Source organism: Erigeron canadensis, chromosome 6 (assembly GCF_010389155.1).
Source record: "Erigeron canadensis isolate Cc75 chromosome 6, C_canadensis_v1, whole genome shotgun sequence".
Lineage (NCBI taxonomy): Eukaryota > Viridiplantae > Streptophyta > Magnoliopsida > Asterales > Asteraceae > Erigeron > Erigeron canadensis.
Genome location: NC_057766.1, coordinates 34,671 through 54,279, shown reverse-complemented (window position 1 = coordinate 54,279; position 19,609 = coordinate 34,671). Strand labels below are relative to the sequence as shown.

Sequence of the window (19,609 nt, the reverse complement as noted above, 5' to 3'; positions counted from 1 at the left end):
GATGAATTATGGGCTAACCATATATCTTGCAATGGTTCAATAGCTGTGGATGTATGTCAATTAAGTATGAGATTAAATTTCTCAAGATATCTTTTAGTATTTAGTAGAGGTTGTCGGGTCAAGCTAGGATCTAAGAAAGGGTTCTTAGCCATCCACAGATGTGGTTACATTTATTAGTTCGGGTAATCACTTATTTCATATTGATAATAATCTGTGTATCAATTCTAATACAGGCTCTTGCCCAATGTGAGCATACATAAACATGGTTAAGAATAGTCAGAGCAGTCGTTGATGATATTGTTGGTGCTGCAAGCCTACAAGTGTAGTCACATGTTAAGGGTTTCTTTGATTCATTTTGATTTTTAAACAATAGATATATGTAAACTTAGGGAACGGTCTATATTGTATTCTTTATATTCAAAGGATTTAGTAGGACATCTGTCAACTGTATATGGCGAGATGCATACATATAAACAGTTTCATGCAATGGTGGTTGCCATGTTCACGTCTTTATGAATTGAATTTGAGTTAATAAAGAACTTTTCTCAACTTTTACAAAACACCCGTCGGAACATCAGTTATTAAAAAGGATGCATCCTTAGCGTGACTCAATATACAAATTACAAATAATGACTTTGAGATGTCCCTCTTTCATTCCTCTTCCCCCAAATCTTCCTATTCGATTTCTATTTTGATATTGAAAAAAGAATCGAAGGTTCTAATAATTTCTCACAATAACTATGTTCATGCTTACCGTGCTCAGAAAAAGAAACTTAATAATGTAAGTACTCTACATCGTTGTATTTATGGATATACTTTTCCTAGCAGACAATTCCAAGAAACTGTGTTGTTCAACATCAGCTGCAGAACTACAATAAGATCAACCTCTGCTATCGTAGTATCGTTATTTACTGTTTGACGCTGGCCTTTCTTTAAGTAATACAAAACATCCATAACAGCGGCAACAACACCCAACGCTCCATATTATACTAATTAAACCAACATTAATAATAGAGATACCATACTAATAAAACCAACATCGACAATAAAGATACCACCATTATTCACATGCTATATGCATATTTATTACAATTATAATTATCTATAACCAACATATAAGTTTTAACTTCCATAACCATATATTTTAATGTCCTTTGCATTGGCATTACAGACACGTTCGTAACCAAACACAAGTGCATTTTTGAAAACATATCCCTTTTTATACTTCTTTTAGAAAAAACAAATGTTTTCTTCTCCTCCATCAACCAACAAAATACTTATCAAAATACTTTTATAATACGTCTACTACACGCAATCAATTTCAATTCATCCACGGCGTGCAACGCACACGCCGGCGTGCAACGCACACGCCTTAAGCCCTCGTATAAAAAATAATGTTATTACTCCATCACGTACTTTCATCACTCTTTAAATAGCATTCATCCATTTTAATACTTTTTCGCCCAAACAACTGAATCCAATATATTAATGCCGGTATGACTGACCTATTGATATATGTATCTCGAGATGGACAATCAAGATATCAAGTGAGAGTGATGTTTTAGGTTCGAGTCTTATTGTAGAGATATTTGTGGTGGTCACCGTTATTTAACTTTTAAATATGGTGGACCTCAGTAAGTTATCTACCGATATCTTTTGGAAAGGGGCTTTCTAGCATAAACCTGGTTAAAACAATGTATGCTAAACCTACCATATTTGTAAGTACTTCTTGTCTTTTTACTTTTTAGTAAAAGCATGAAAATCTAAAGTGATGTCGTACAATATAATTATACTAGTGTTCAAACCAGTACAATGGACGGATAGTCTCAAAATATATTAAGCATAAGCTAAAAAAAATTACACCCGTAGGTTAAAGTGCTTGTAACATAAGGCCTTATTGTATAAAATGAATCATCGCTAAACTTGAGCATTCCATCATTGTCCAAATCCTCGACCTAAGCTGTCCCTAAACTGTGTATAGATTAAAGCACCACCACTAACATACCTACTCAACGACTTCTTAAAATGTGATGACTACATGCACTCTTCGATTAAGAAAAAAAAAAAAAGAAAAAGGAAAGGATCGAGTGGCTAAAAAAATAAGAAAAATGCTAAATGTCGTCTGCACTTAACGTGTATAAAAAATCTGTGTCTTCCATATTAAAAGTCGGTCCACCCCTGAATTTTATGTTAAATGTACAACTATTTAATGCATCTTAATTACAGCCCTAAAGGCTTTATTCAACAAAACCCAAAAAATGATAAAGAGCCATCACAGTATTCCCTCGTAGCGATATACACTTTCTCAATCTGTCGAATAAGCGGTAATTCTGAAAGACAATTCAAAAGAATTTGTGTCGCTTTTGGCGAATAGGTGATTCAGTTATCAAATGATGGGTTAGCAAGCAAGTCCCTTCTAGTCAATCTTGAAGCATCTATAAAAGGTCAGTCGAGCTTACATTTACGAAAGCATTTAACCAGCAGTAATATCCCCATATACAGAACTCCTATCTGCACAACTATCAGCATTAAAAACAAAAAACAAACACAAGTAAAACATCAAAATTTGAGAATCTTATGTTAACTTTAAACATTAAATAATCAAATTTGCGGTGACAAGTAGGTTGTGAAGAAACATACCAGCTACAAAGAAGAACAGGAGGATAGCTAAGCGATGTCTGACAAGCCATGGTAAGTCAGCTTCAAGAGAGCAGTGTTTGCCTCTGACGTGGGGATCCAAACCGCCTTTTTTGTGTTGAAGCTCCACCAATGAAGTATTGACACTATTAACTGTCTCTCCATTTACACCTCTCACGTCAAACCTTATGCTAACTGGCTTTGCATCCCAATTTACTTCTATAACTCCAAAATTGGGTTGCCCTATGCGGCAAACACATCATAAAAAACTTATTATAACAATGTCTAATCATATTAACACAAAGAAAACAGAAACGGCAGAGGTGAAAACATACCATATGTGCATGATTTATGCTTGCACTTGCCGTTCATAACTCTCATAGTGGTAGGTGTCAGCCATGCCAAAAATCTCAGCACACAATGTAAAAATGAAGGAATTACCTTCTCAACAGCTTGGGTAAGACCACTCGAGGTGATGTCATACAGAGGATACCCGGTGGCACAATCAAATCGTGTTATTTCTCCAAAATGTACATCCCCGCTTATGAAGAAAACCCCATCTCTCTGAACACGGAAACATCACAACATCACATGGCAAATTGGTTTATGATGCATCAGCACCTGGTTCTGAACTTTAAACCTTATGGCTTCAGCTTAACGGCAGCTGTGGTTATGACAACCACAATAACTGACAGATTTGGTTTTCATAACCACAATAATAAACGGATAATTTACCTTGCTGTTTGATATCAAGTCAAAAAGACGTTTTCTTTCGCTTGGGAAACGTCCCCAACTTTCCATATAGAATAAGGGACCCGTACATGCAGAAATATTTGATAGAACCTGAATGACACAGCAGAAGTTTAGAGTTTTAGAAGATTGTCAATTGAATCAGTGATAATTAACAGAGCACTAACACTCTATAAAACTATAGTCCTGTAAAGGCAGGTAATTGTATTAATTATGAATGCACAATGAAAAATGAGATAAAACATGAACATTAACAGACGATGCAAACCAAACAGAATAAAGCTCTCCTTGTGGCCTATTAGAATGTGTGTTCAACTTACTAATCAATACCAACTGAGATCCAATCATAAACGCGGGATCCAACTGGTTACTAGTTTCTAGAAGTCCAAGTGATTAATTTGAGCTTCAGTAGCTAAAGGTCTAGGGCTGCAGGCATATTGTCTAGTCCAAAACAAATATTTTTTGGGTACTGTACGTTCAAAAGAAGATTTTCTCTACCAAGGCAGACTATTGGAATAAAACAAACTGTTGACATGGGAAAAGCAGAATAAAGATTGACGATCATTAAGGGGACCAAATTATATACTAATAAATTATGCTTAGATTTGAATCCTAGACCCCAACACTAAGAAACTTACTATATGTCATACTAGTTGTGACTGTAATGACATGACAATGTACTTGGTTAAATCAACATGACTATTAGTTGAAAATGAAAATCTCCCCTCTAGTCACAAAATTACATTATGGAGTTCTACACATCATTTCAAAGACTGGGGAAGATCATGAATATACAATAAACATATCGGGCCTTATTTAAAAGAACACAGAAGGATAGTCAAAAAATGAATCGTAAGAAACACGAGGTCAGAGTTAAAAAGTAACTATGACTTAAAATGATTGTTTGAGGAATAAGAAAATGTATATCTATATACCTGAATAGATGAACCAATTACGGTTATTTCTGATGGTCGACTATTCAACTCCTTTTTTAACCATCTCCACTGTTCATTTCCCAAAATGGTTCCATCACTGCGGAGGGGGTCTCTATGGTATCTCGTATCCAAAAGAATGACCTAAAAGAAAGGGCCGTCTCAATGTCAGAGAGGAAAAAAACTCCAAATAAGTAAAAAACTGTCTTCAGGTCATGATATATCTTGAGGGCAGTTTCCGCTTTCCTTCTTGCAAACGGAGGTTGTTGTTTGCCTTCTTTTAAAAGAAATATAAATCAGAGCATTAAAACAAACAATACCTTGATCTGCTTACCCTCAGGACCAAATGTATAAGATGCATAAACACCAGCCTGCTTTCGCCTAAAGAAAGCATCATCATTAGTAACATTCTAAATCAGCAACTTGAATACAGGGGAAGCTAAGCTTCACATAAAGGAAATGTGTGACAACATCAATCGTACTACTTTGCACAGTTGGTTTTCCATTGAGGAGACAAATCTTGAAGTAAATATTACATCATACCGTGGACTATCATGGGGTTCATCCAAGAAATCCAACATAAGCTTTTGGTTGATATCTTTGGACTTAAGTTCTTTGCCAGCATCATTCAATCCATAGTCATGATCATCCCAAGTGCCAACCACCTATGTCAATGCCATGAGCAGGGGAAGTGGATGCGCAATCAAGTAGTAGTGATGTGATAAAAGAAAGAAAGAAGACCTTGGCAGTTTGACGGAGGCGAGAATAACTAGGATTGGTCTTTGCAATGTTGTACTTGGATTGCATTTCATCAGTTGATGAAGGAACAAACCTAGGAACATTCTTCCACGGGCCGATGGTTCTTTCATTACCAAATAGTTTAAAGGGGCGTCTGATATCTCCATATATATTATCCCCAAGCCATATGAAAACATGTGGTCCGAAATCTACTATAGCATCCCAAATTGACTGCAACGTACCAACAAAATAAGAGATTTCAAAATCTGGATTTTTTAGAAACATATCATGTATATTCTGTTTTGAAATCCCATACAACCAATTCAATTGAATAGATAGTGTCTGCATAACACATGCACCACTAATGGGTAGTTATATAAAACTAAAAGTGCTTTAGAGAATATTTTTCAAAGAAATCATGAAAAACAAGAAAACATGTTTAAATGCGAGTTTTCTAAAAAAAAATTCATTGAAAACGGAAACATTGTAACTAAAGGGCAAGGGGGTGGCTCGTGTCACCTTTCTTTCTTTTTATTGTTATCTATCGATCAAACTTAAAAAAATCTTAAGAATGCATTTTATAATTTTTCACTGTCTTTCTTCTTTCCTTTCCGCCCTTAAATAAACTAAACAATAATAGTGGCAATAGCAAGTATAAAATAAACAAAACAGAATCTTACATATATACATAATGAAAAGCATACACACACACAGAAAGCAAACTCTTTGCGATGTTAGTAATTATTAATATACAGTAATAATATATGATTTGGATGGACTTTGGATATGAATTTGAAAATTAATTTAATTATTGAACCTGAGTTGCTGGAGAGGATTGATTATTGCAAGACCCAAATGCGATTCGAGATATGATGATTGAATCATCACCATCACCTTTCAGTGCATCGACACTGAAACAGTTACTACTACTAAATGCTACCGCGGCTAATATTACAATTGCTATCATTCTTATTCCCATTTCTTTCTTCCTTTCTTTATTTCTTAGTATCTTATTATTGATAGATATATATTTGATATATTGATATTGATATTGATTGATCCCTAATGATATACGAGTAGTATTTTGTTCATTCAGTCAGTGGGATTTGAAGAGATACATCAATGGAAAAAACAAGTTTCAATGATCGACGTGTGTCTCTTTCTTTTTATACGAATAATAATAATAATATTTCTTATTATTATTATTATTATTATTATTATTATTATTATTATTATTATTTTGACTAGCCAAATACCAACCACATTTTACGGGTGAGGATGATAGATCATAAAGTGTTATAGGTTATAAGAAGTGATCGATCATAAGGGTGATAGGTCATAAGGATGATCAGGGATGGGATAATCTATCTGACGGGCTCCGCCCTTAGCCCGTATGTGATCCACCTTCGGATTTAAAAATTCGTTAGAAGTATATCAAATGACCCTTTGTATGAAAGACCATGAACTTTTAAGAACACCCATATAATTTTTATAATTTATCGATGTATGGTTTTTGATATATAAGATTTTAAATAAATTAGAGGAATAAAAAGCTTTATGGAGGAGAGTGAAAAAAAATTACTGATTGAGATTCGAGAAGAGAGGGGAATTCATTAAGGGTATTATAAGTATATTAGGTGAAGATATTTAAATTGATAAATAAATCAGAGGGGTATTTTGGGGTTTTCAACTACTTAAAGTTAAAAATTTTGGAAGAAGAAAATGCATTATAATGTAGTGTATCTATATAATTATTAAAACAGTAGTAATCCGAACGATCTTAAAGCCTCCTTAACTAAAAACTACTTTCTAACATCGCCACGTAGGATTGTATCTTACGTGGCATCTTTAGATTTTTTTAAAGAATTTATGAGGTAAAAATAACACAAAACTTATAACGCGGACCTTTACCCTCCCGCTTATTCGTAACCACCTGCGAGCTTATTACCCTATATCTCAATTTTTACAATATTCCTAATCATAATGTCCTTCTCATCTCAAAATCATCTTGTATTCAAAATTGAGTTTCTTCTCATCTTCCTTCTGAAAATTTAATACAGTTTGAAGGTTTCTATTGTGAGTTACGTCATGGAGGAGCTCGTCTATCGCAATGTGGTTAGTTTTCTTGTATTTACTTTAAGTTACTTATATTGCATTGCACGGAGATTCTGAGATGGACGTTTGGTTATTAATATTTTGATACCACGATACTTAATAATATGCTAACGGTTCATTAACGCATTTCCGCTGTCTTTACTCTGATTATAAAATTTTGATTTGCACCAAACCGGGTCAGTCACACGACTCATTTTATGTTATTCGGTTAATGAAATCCCAACAAAGACAACTTTTACATTTGAACCGGTCAATGGGTCACTGATGAGTGATTTATTTGTGACTTTTTCCATTCGTTTGACACGTATTTAAGGTAGAAATGAACATCTAGTATGAACTTTATGGTAATGAATGGCATTAGGTTTGTAAACAGGTTTGATGTGAGAGATTACAGTTTGTGAGAATAGAAATGAGTGAAGGAGATCAAGAATGAAGTTCGAGAGATTTACATAGGAAGAATTGAAGCTGAAACAAGAAAACACGAACGAAGCGGAGCTGCCAGCGCCGCTGAATCCTACAGGAAGCAGGCCAGCGCCGCTGGGGCTAGGTCGGCATAACTAGGGTTTTTCGTATTTTGCCTATAAATACCTCATTATAAACCCTAAAAACATAACCAGGGGCACAAAGTTCGAAAGTGACGGTTGGGGTCGAAGAATAGGGTTTCTTGAGCACTCCAGAGCAGATTTAGCATCATCAGACATCAAAGAACAACCTTGTGATTTATAATCACTCAGTTTCAGTTATTTCTCTTTTTCCAGTTTCCCTAGATTTCTATGTTATTTTATTTTATCAAATTGTTCATGGCTGCTCAATCTATGAGTAACTAAGTACTAGACATTCGTTTGGACGTGATGTAAACATGACTTGATTGTTGATTATGGTTGATTGTTGAACAGTTTCTATGCTAAATCGCAGATCCATATTTATGTGAGTCTGATTTGTTATTGGTTTTCATATACAAACTGTTTGGGTCTAATTGGTACCAAGGCTCTAGAGTTATTTAATCTGTTTGTGAAACATTGATCGGTCTGTAATCAGTGTAATCATTTGATCTATAACTGGACATTTGATTGGGAATTAATAATTGGTTCAAACGAATATGTGTTAATCTAGTTGATCTGGCGAACAGAAACCGGATCCTGATGATTAGGGTAATCAGTGTCTTTTGACTTTAACAAGAATTCAGACCTACATAAAAGATTTCAGTCATAGTTACAAGCTTAGTTTTTAAAGCTCAGTGAGACCTTAACAGGAACTCATTGAAGGGTTTGACCAGTCGAAAGGCAGTCAAACTAAATAATTTAGTGAATCTAATGAGAATCTGAATGTGAAAGGAGTCATTCAACAACTTCAATCATAACCACTTTTAAGCATGTCAATCAAGACCAAACGAATGTCAGCTTTTATATCTATTGCTGTTTTCATTTCTTATGCATTTTAGTTAGCTAGGAAACTCCCAAAAAGTTGTACTTTCATTTTTAATATCTTAATTCCTTAAATCAGTCCCTGTGAACGAACTTGGGCTTACCTAGGCTATACTATTACTAGAGAGGGTACACTGTCCTTAATTGTGTAATAATATAGAATAAGTAGCTCCTTGAATTATAAATTAAAAACTTAGATAAATAAATCACGCATCAGTCACCCTCAAGTACCATTTGTATACAAATGTGAAATTTTGTTGGGTATGTAGACTAATACAAAGTTTTATAATACAAGTATCTACATGAAGAAAATTGAAACATGCTTTATTTCTTTATTTATATATGTTTCTCGACCCCCGACTTTAAAGAGGTGACCTATCTTTTATTCAAAGGTTTTTAGCTTCTTTTATTTTGGTTTTGTTTAACAAAACAAGTTACTAGTGTTTCTTTTAGCATTTTTAGCTTATGCTCATAAGCTTTTATAAGTCAATTTTAAGAAACCAAAAGACAAAGTTTTTATAACAAAAGTTAAAAGATTTTATTTTTCTAAAGCTAAAAGCTATTGTAAACACTAGAATAAGAGTTTATAAACTTAATAAAAAAAAAAAAGCTACTTATAAAATACATGCATAAAAAAATTACTTTTGAACATTTGATTTGTGCCTGGACATGCAAAAGAGCCAACCAAAGAATTCGAGAAAACAAGCCTACAAACTTGTAAATCCAAGAAGTCGGACTAAAACATGCAGGTAAAATCCAAGGTATACTTAATTATGAACTAGCACGTTACCTGCGTAATGCTACGACGGTGGTAGCAACCACAATGACGACACATAGTGTAAGTAGAGATGGATAAATGGATATCCGTTGGATGTCTTTAAATATTTTCGTAACAAAACAACAGCTTGAAATATGTAGTAAATATCGTTGTCATCAATAAATATGTTATACCAACTTTATACAATCAAAATTCATGATTTGTTCTATATCATGCAATCAAACTCACTAGTTTCCTAGCTTTTTAACCAAAATACATAATGTGTTCTACACTTTTTTCAATCTAGTAGTCTAAAATATTGAAATATACAATGACAAAAGTACTTAGATATTACTATGAGCTTAATTCCGTTTGCACACTTTTTGGTTGCAACATCGAGGTTCAGGAACACATTAACTCAAAAATTACAGTCATATATACATTTAACAAAAATGTAAAATATGTTAAACACATATACATTTAAATATGTAATATTATAAATAAAAATAACAAATTTAATTAATTTCGGGTTAATGGATGATATCCATGGATTATAAACTTTCATTCATATCTACTCCATTAAACATCCATATCCACTCCACATCGAATATTCATCTACTTAACATCATCCATATCCACCAACAGTGGATTAGATTGGGTGGATGTTCATTGGATCAGATTACCATTGCCATCCCTAACAGTAATTGAAGTAAAATGGGTAATGTATGTATTTTAAAAGTTAAAGGATAAATAATATAAATAGGTGCAGAGAGGATATTGGCCATTTTTTATATCTGAAAAGGTATTTTTTTTTTTAATATACGATATATAATTTTCATAAGTATATGATAGGTCCCAAATGAGATAAAAGGATGGCTTAAAATGTTTCAAAGAGAATACTTTTAATGCGGAATGTAAGTTATCATGAAGTATTTAGAAAGATTCAGTTTGAGACAAACATTTTTAATGAAACAGTAAGTAAATGAATAGAATATAAAGACAATAAAGTAAAGTGCAATCCAATAAATAAGTGCAAGTTGATTTTCAACTAATTTTTTTATTGATTAATAAAAAGAATTACAAGTAGTTGTGGAACAGATTAGCCTACAAATCTAACTACTTGGCTGAATAGCAAGTTACAACTTTGTTTCATTACTCTACTGGCTCAAGCTGAGTACAACACGGATCCAAGCTGATAAGCTTTAATCGTTGTAAGAGTTAATGAATGGATGCACACATTCTTGAGACACAAAGACTGGTTTACATAGGCATCAATACTAGCTTGGATGCGTCCATTTCTTTTCACGCGTCTTGATCTAATGGTTACTGCTTGATCAGTACCCGGTGATAGTGACATTGTCCTTTTTGTTCCCTATGTGCTCAACCAAGGTTCATCGTGCAGCAACAACTAAATGGACACCTTATAGAATGTTTACAATCAACAACTATCACTTCTAGTATGTCCTTACTGATACTTATCCAGTTGATTGATGATATATACAAAGTTGTAACAACACTGGAGCACTTGCAAGACTCCAGGCTGAGAATGTACCTTCCAAGCTGACTGCAAGACTCAAGCTGATTTCCACCCATCAGCTTGATCTTTTATCCTTGTTCCTCATCTTCGATTTAGACCAAGTGCTTGTTCTTCTTTGATGCAACTTGAAAGATACTATCTTCTTATATGAAGATATTCAGCCTGACTCAGCTCCAGAACCAAGAGCTTAAGTATTTCTTAAACTGTTTGTCATATTCAAATCTTTAAACGAATGAATGAGAAACTTGACTCCAACAGTATAAATAAAACTAGTTATTATACTCTGCGCTTTGTTGTGGATCTTGATATGTTAATACTTGCATCTGGAAATATAGGATAAAGGTTCCTTCCTCATGCCTTATAAGACCGAATGTCCTAGTCTATTGTAGATATAACTCTATGTACCTTAGGTAAGGGTAAGATTGCGACTTAAAGGGATAAAGTTAAAGAAGATGAAAGTTTGTGCCAGAAGTAAAAATTGAAAAGTTATGCGGTATGACTATGAAGTCAAAAAAAGTTACCGTATTAGAGAGCAAAATTTATAAAAGATGAAAGTTTTGTGATAGATGTAAAAATTAAAAAACTTATGTGGTAGAAATAAAAAAGTTTGTTGCGGGTCTCAACGTGTTAACACCCTTGCAACTAGAGATAGAGATTAAAAGTTCGATCATGCCTTACATGACTAGATGTCTTAGTTTATTGTAGATATAAGCCTCTCTACCTTAAGTCGGGGATAAGACTCTCGGTTAAAAAGCAAAAATTAAAGAAAATGAAAGTTTGTGGCCCAATTAAAAAGTTGAAAGTTAGGTGGTAAAATTAAAAAGTAAAAACGGTTTTCGTATTTAAAGGTAAAATTTTAAAAGATGAAAGTTTTGTAGCAAAAGTACAATTTTAAAAGTTATGTGATAAAATGAAAAGGTCAAAAAAATCACTATAGTTAAGCATATACTTGAAAATTCTGGCCAAAATCAAAAGATGAATAAGTATGTGGTTAAACTTAAAAGAAGCCAAAGTTTACTATAGCTAAGACTTCATAAATTTTTATATACCAGTTTTTTGTTCCGGGCGTTACTCCGAGAGACATTACGTAACATATGCATATGTGGCAAAAGTTATATAAAATGAAACTTGCGTGGTAAAAGTGAAAAGTTATGTGGTAAAAAGTAAAAAAAAAAAAAAAACCTTGGTGGTTGAAGTTGAAAAACTTAAAGTTATGTGGTAAAAAGTTAAGAATATGAAACTTTGTTGACAAAGGGAAAAAATCTAAACATTATGTGGCGAAAAGTAAGAAAAATGAAACGTTCGTAAGAAAAGTTACAAAATTGAAAGTTGTGTTGCGAGAACTCAAAGTTATATGGTAAAAAAAGTAAAGAAAATGAAACTTTGGTGACTGAACTTGAAATACTTAAAGCTATATGGTAAAAGGTTAAGAAAATAAAACTTTGTTGACAAAAGTTAGAACTCTAAAAGTTATTTGGTAAAAAGTAAAGAAAGTAAAACATTCGTGTCGAAAGAAAAATCGCGTGCCAAAAGTAAAAGAATTAAAAGTTATGTGACAAAAAGTAAAAGGTTAAAAGTTTATGTGATAAAAAGTAAAAAAAATGAGAATTTTGTGACAAAAGTTAGAAAAATAAAAGTTTAAAAAGTAAATTAAAAAAAACTTTCGTGCCAAAAGTAAAAGGAGTTAAAGTTATGTGACAAAAAAATTAAAAGGTTAAAAGTTTATGTGATAGAAAGTAAAGAGAATGAAACTTTCGTGACAAAATTTAGAAAGACGAAAGTTTAAAAACTAAATAAAACAAAACTTTCATCTCAAAAGTAAAAAGGCTAAAACTTTCGTGACGAATCTGTGAAACAATCCAAGTCTCCACTAAGGAGACTTTGATTCTGATACATAATTCACTTATCATTGCAACCATGGTCCAACTTTCGGCTTTTGGTTTCACTCTCAATCCAAAAAGTTATGATTGTCTATTTTTCACCGTCAGTTTGGTCCAAGCCGACAACCTCTTCTTAAGCCGTCAAATCCACATCCACGACTCTCTCGATCGAGCAATGGACAATGTTTCTTTACTTTTTTCCTTTCATTTTCCTTTTTGAAAAACTGAAAATATATTCATGATGGGGTTTCCATGAGTGACATGAGATATATAGATTTAAAAAAAAAAAAAGCAACAATAAAGGTGTTTATTTTCCCACAAAAATCTCACAAATGATCCTCCAGAATCCGTAATTTTCAGGTGATACGATTCATGTTTGACTTTATACATGTTTTCGTTATAAGGTTAATTATTTGTATTTTATTTATTTGAAAGAAACGGTTAATGACACGGTGTGGTGGTTTTGAGTTGTTAGTGTTTGAATAAATGAAAGATGACACATATAAAACAGACTTATGTGTAAGAGAGAGACATTATGAGTTAATATACATGGTAATAATGATGATGAAAATGACATACTTGTGTGAAAATGACATATCAATCCCACATCCCTCCAAATGAACAAACTTTTTTTTTGAAAGGTCAACAGACAATTTTATTAATCTTCTAGCAAGATGCTAGATAATGCAAAAAATAGTTGCAATAGTATAACATGGTGATACTAAGACCATCTTTAACCCACCACACTGAATTTCAGTTTATTGGTTCCACGTCAGCAATACACTGACTCGTAACACTGAACTAATTTTACCATTAACCCTCACACTGAAATTTCAGTTTATTCGTGCCACATCAACAATTATTTTAATATTAAAAAGTCATAACATATTAATTTATTCAATACATTTTTCTATCAAATTAAAAAAAAAAAAAAACATTTTTAAACTAAATATTAAATATTAAATATTTTTATTTATCTATCAGATTTTCATATATAAAAAAAGTTAGATCCCATTTGTAAACAATATAGTACTTTAGGGAGTAAATTAAAAATAGCTATAACTTATTCCAATATAGAAAGCAAAAGGACAAAACCATATCCTATAATCTTCATTGAACTTGCTCTCTGGAGAAACCACGCATCCAAATGCAGGTAAACTTTAATTTTTAACAAAATTATATGAGTAAATAACTGATTACAAGTTAAAAAAAAATAAAAATAAGTATGGAACCAACCCAACACGCCCAAATAACTGCGCGATGGACAATGCGCTGGGGTAATACGCCGATAGATACATCGTTCCCTTTAACCCACTGCGCTGCATTTTCGGTGTATTGAGCTGGATGCGCCGAGGAAAACGCCTGCGTTAAAGATGGTCTAAATAAGAGAAAAAAAACCATTAAACACCAAAACTTGCATAGCAAAACTCACTCCACATGTTCCAAGTAATCGAAAGTTTCCTTGCTCTATGTTGCAACCACAAGAAAATCATTAGTTTAATTTCCCCAAACAAAGACTCTAAGGGTGGTGGTGCTGAAAACAATATCATTTCTTTTCCTCCATATGCACCATATTGTGGTTAAAACTACCAAGTGTATCATTTTCTTCTATTGCATGGACACCGAAAAGTGTACATGGAGGGACAATAAATCCTTTATACTGAAAGCAAATATATCTCTGATCTTGCACCATACCGAGACCCTTTCCCAAACCGATTGTGCAAATCTGCAAGAAATGAGACTAGACGTAAGCGACTCAACGCCTGCACGAACAAAATATCAAGTGTTCACGAATCCAAATGAACAAAGTAACAGTAAAAAATAGATGACCATTATTTTCTGAAGTAAAAGTACAACCAAAAGCTGAAAACTAGACCACGGATGCGACTATAAGTGAATTTGGATTGTGCCTGCAAAGTGGGCGATAACAAGGACCAAAAATGCAACTTACTCTATATATAATATAATAAAATCAAGTATTTTTTTTATATTTTTTTGACAGCAAATGAAAATTTATATATATACTAAAAACCTATGTAAATGTACAAGTACTTTATGCATTAAATGTACAAGCTTTTAAAGCACATATTACTTTTAACCAAATTTTGTTTTAACCCCATAAAAATTAACCAAATCCCATTTACCCCATAAAATTTCAATTTTTTAAAACTTTTACCCTACATCAAAGTTTTCGTTTTTTATTTTCGTGACAGTAATCTTTTAGGTTCTCATGTTTTCATCAAACAACTTTCACACAATTACGGGTTTACTTTTAAACGTTTGGTCTTTGATTATTTTCATTAAAAATACTTTATGTGTGGAATGTACAAGCTTTAACGTTATGCGTAGAATGTACAAGTTCTTATAGCACATAATAACTTTTACCATTTTCCATTTTAACCTCCTAAACTTTCTATCTTTTAACTTTTGCCACGTATTAAAGTTTTCGTTTTTACTTTTTGACACTAAATTTTTGGGTTCTCATGTTTTCATCAAATAACTTTCATCATTTGGTTTTAACTATTTTTATTCGTCTTTTTATATACATAACGTTTTTAAATTTGCCCCACATCAAAGTTTTCGTTTTTATTTTCTTGACACTGAATTTTTGGATTCTCATGTTTTCATCAAATAACTTTCACATGGTTATGACTTTACTTTTTAAACATTTGGTTTTGACTATTTTCATCCTTTTATATATATATATAATGTTTGGATTCTCATTTATAATATACTAAAAAGCTATATGAATGTACAAGCACGTTATGCGTGGAATGTACAAGTTTTCTGTCTTTTAACTTTTGCCATACATTAAAGTTTCGATTTTATTTTCTTGACATTAAAATTTTTGGTTCTCATGTTTTCATCAAATAACTTTCACCTGGTTACGATATTACTTTTAAACATTTGGTTTTGACTATTTTTATTCGTCTTTTTATATACATAGCGTTTTAAATTTGCCCCACATCAAACTTTTCGTTTTTATTTTCTTGACACTGAGTCTTTTGGTTCTCATGTTTTCATTAAGGGCTAATTACTTGGAAAGTCCTTTAACTTGTTAATCAAACCTTTTCTGGGGCTCAAACAAAAAAAAGTTCTATTTGAATCAAAGAAAACGGCTAAAATAACTATTGTGGAGATTCGAGTAAGTAACCGGTAAAAAAAATATTTTTAAAGTTATTTTTATTTCAGTTTTTAATGACATGTTATTTCCATGTCATTTTCATTAAAGTTATTTCAGTTTTTCATTTTTAAAATTATTTTGATTGTCACTGATTTACAGTTAAAAAAAGAAGATGAAAAACAACACAATATTTCATGAACTTCATTCTTCGATTACGTAACCGTTCTTTATCGATCTGATCTAAAAATCGTCAGGTTTTGTTCATAAGTGAATTCTGATCCGAATCGTCTTTTCAGTTTTCAAATTGACTGAGTTTTGGAGTCGGTCCGTTTTTCCGGCGAGCTTTAAATTAGAAAACCGTTGGTCAGGATTTGTGCGGGATAGTTTTCTAAGTATTTTGGTGAAAGTTTCGAGTCTTAATTCGAGGAATAACAAAGTTATGGTGATTTTAATTTTTCCGGCGAGTTGTTGAATTTTCCGGCGAGTGTTGAAATTGAGATTTGTTGGATAGGTTTGTTTGCGGTTCATTTCTGAGTATTTTGGTGTTAATCTCGTGGTGTAATTCGAAGAAACGAAGAAGTAATCGAGATTTGAAGTTTCCCGGCGATCTTCTTCTTCAATTTACCAGTTTATGGCCACCGTGTTCATCTTGAACTCATTGTTGATCTGCAAATCGAATTTTCTAGTTGCCATAGTTGTTGGGAAAACATTTTCCTTTGACCAACCCTTTTCATTACATTTTCCGACTTTACAGATCAACCGAAACAAGCATTTACAGACTTTGATTTACAAACTAAAAGCATTTACTAAACTGGTGTAAAATTCATTTTTCTGCTTTGAAATACAAAATAAAAGCCCACAAACATAACCAACTACTACATTACGTGTCCATACCCTATCATATTTTGAAGGTTAGCTTTTTGATTTAAGCCATTTACTCGCATTTACAGCTTTAGATCTTGTTAGATTAGAGATTTCTTGGTTTTTGGATCTTGAGATACAATTTGTAATATGATATATAGATCGATATTTTATTGTTTGGGATATATAAAGCCTATAAATATAGATACAAAGGGAAGATTTGTAGTTGTGTGGTGTGGATATTGATTTTGGGGGTTGGTGGTGGTAATTGGGGGCTTGGGGTTCAGGGGTTGTATCAGGGTTTAGATATAGACTAAAAATAGATATTGATACAGATATTGAAGATAGAAGATGATATGTGGCCTCCAAGGTGGCACAAGTGTGTTGAATAAAAAAGGTATAACCGGCTAATTACTGTCCACATCAGCTAAAGCAGGTCATGGCCCCAATAAAGATGTTTTAACCGTTTTCTTTACCTCAAATACAACTTTTTTTTTTGTTTGAGCCCCAGAAAAGGTTTTAGTGACAAGTTGAGAGACTTTCCAAGTAATTAGCCTTTTCATTAAATAACTTTCACATGGTTACGATTTTACCTTTTTTCATGTAGAAAGCGTATCCCAGGGCAATGTGTGGGTCGTATAACTAGTTATTACTAAAGAAAAGATGGACCAGGAAAAATAGTTTAAAAATAATATTAATACTCCCTCCGTCCCTTAAATTTTGTCATAGTTTGAAAAACACAGATTTTAAGATTGACCGAATGATTGCTTTTTTTCCTTATAAATTTACATTAATATCCTTGGCATACATAAAGATATCAATTATGTGGAAATTGTAAACAATTGTGTGTTGGTCCTACACAACTTGTATCGTGACAACTTTTGTTCATAGAAACCTTTTGAGTTTCTTTGGAGCCATATACTCTTCTTTTCAATATACCGCCAAAACACATTATCTGAGCCATATACTCTTCTTTTCAATATACCGCAAAAACACATTATCTGAGATTAACCATTGAATTTTTAGAGTCACTCTCATCTTAAGTTGGACTCCTATCTACCGCCAAACTAAAACTCAAAATTTACGTATGTATCATTTCATTTGTGAACCGCCAAATTATAACTCCAAATTTACCGCCACTTTTTCTTTCATTGATAACTAGCCATTTCAATTATATACATTCTCATTTGCCTCATTAAAGTTAAGTACGTACTTCTTTAAGTTTGCCTTTCATTTTCTTCATATCTAATGGATAATCTTACCAACTCAAACACTAAACCCAACTTGACAAATTCCCAACGCCGAACCATATATGAAGCCATATTGCAACAAAATAATGACGGGAATCTAAAATATGGGTCTATAAGCAACGTCACATCACATTTCTCTGTGTCTACCCGCACCGTAAGTCGCATTTGGCATCAAGCTAGATTTCAAGTCCAACATGGATATATGGTTGATATGTCAAGGAAACCATATATAGTTAAACAAAAAAGGATACAAATCAATTACGATCAAATTGCACAAATACCACTACGCCATCGAACCAATATTCGATCAATTGCAAAAGCAATAAATGTTTCAAAATCAACGGTCCATAGAAGAATAAAGGAAGGTGAACTTCGACCGCATACGAACGCTATAAAGCCAAATTTGACCGAGGAGAACAAAAAAGAAAGGTTAGAATTTTGTTTATCTATGATTACCCATCTTTGTCTAATCCTTCGTTTTATGATATGTTTAACGTCGTTCACATTGATGAAAAATGGTTTTACATGTCAAAACCATCTAAACGTTACTACCTTGTACCCGGTGAGGATGAGCCATTAAGAACATGTAAATCCAAAAAGTTTATCACAAAGGTCATGTTTCTAGCCGCAATTGCACGACCAAGATTTGACACGTCAGGTAATGAAATTTTCTCAGGAAAGATAGGTATCTTTCCTTTCACAAAACTTGAACCCGCTAAACGTTAAGTAAAAATCGTGTTGCGGGGACTATGGAGACTAAGCCTATCTTATCGGTGACTAAAAAAGTAACGCGGTCATGGTTAATTGATAAAGTATTACCGGCTATTAGAGAGAAATGGCCACAAGATCATACCGGTCCAATATTCATTCAACAAGACAACGCGAAGCCACATATTAGTATCGACGACGAACAATTCGTTCAAGAAGCATCTCGAAATGGGTTTGATATTCGACTTCGATTTCAACCTCCAAATGGCCCAGATTTAAATGTGTTAGATCTCGGGTTTTTTCGCGCTATTCAGTCACTTCAAGAACAAGAGGTTTTAGGATCAATCGATGAATTGGTTCATGCGGTCGAAACTTCTTTTCACCGAATGTCATCACATGAGCTTAACAATGTTTTTTTGACTCTACAAACATGCATGAAAGAAATCATGAAGGTACATGGGAGCAACAACTATCAAACGCCACATATCGGTAAACATAGATTAGAACGTCAAGGAAGGTTACCGTTGCAAATCGAGTGTGATAGTAATTTGATTGATGAAGCGATTTCATGTTTAAATCACTAGGAAACGATGTAAAAAAATGATGAAGCAAGGAGCAAAGTTTTCTGGGTGCATGCATGTTCACGTTTACAATGAATTGAAGTAGAAAAATATTTTTGTCTTATTTATCTTTTGTCTGTAGTTCATGTTAATGTATGAAACCTCAAGTTACACGAAAATGTGTATGCACTTGTTTTTTTTTTAAGAATTAAAAGAAGGAATCTTTGTCTTATTTTGTGTGTTTGTCAAGGTTTTTTTTATTAATGTTAGTTATGTGAGTTTAAGGGTAAAACTGGAAATTGACTAGTAAAATATAAAAGTGGACATTTTTAATGG

The 19,609-nt window shown here is 32.9% G+C and overlaps 2 protein-coding genes across 3 annotated transcripts; one reads left to right on the top strand and one right to left on the bottom strand.

The window, feature by feature from the left end:
- Positions 1–2,210: 2,210 nt before the first annotated feature.
- Positions 2,211–6,175, bottom strand: LOC122603820. Of its 2 annotated transcripts, none has more exons than XM_043776641.1 (9): positions 5,875–6,175; positions 5,061–5,288; positions 4,863–4,984; positions 4,640–4,700; positions 4,323–4,463; positions 3,373–3,480; positions 2,973–3,201; positions 2,641–2,880; positions 2,211–2,519 (listed from the first exon to the last, which is right to left on the bottom strand). In XM_043776641.1, the coding sequence occupies exons 1-9, from the start codon at positions 6,034–6,036 to the stop codon at positions 2,446–2,448; spliced, it is 1,365 nt and encodes a 454-aa protein (XP_043632576.1). In that variant the 5' UTR covers positions 6,037–6,175; the 3' UTR covers positions 2,211–2,445. The 2 variants fall into 2 exon arrangements, with proteins under 2 accessions (XP_043632576.1, XP_043632577.1); XM_043776642.1 differs by having other exon boundaries at positions 2,211–2,511.
- Positions 6,176–18,754: 12,579 nt separating this feature from the next.
- LOC122602920 lies at positions 18,755–19,297 on the top strand. Its single transcript, XM_043775533.1, has one exon. It carries the CDS (start codon positions 18,755–18,757, stop codon positions 19,295–19,297), a length of 543 nt encoding a protein of 180 aa, XP_043631468.1.
- Positions 19,298–19,609: the final 312 nt, after the last annotated feature.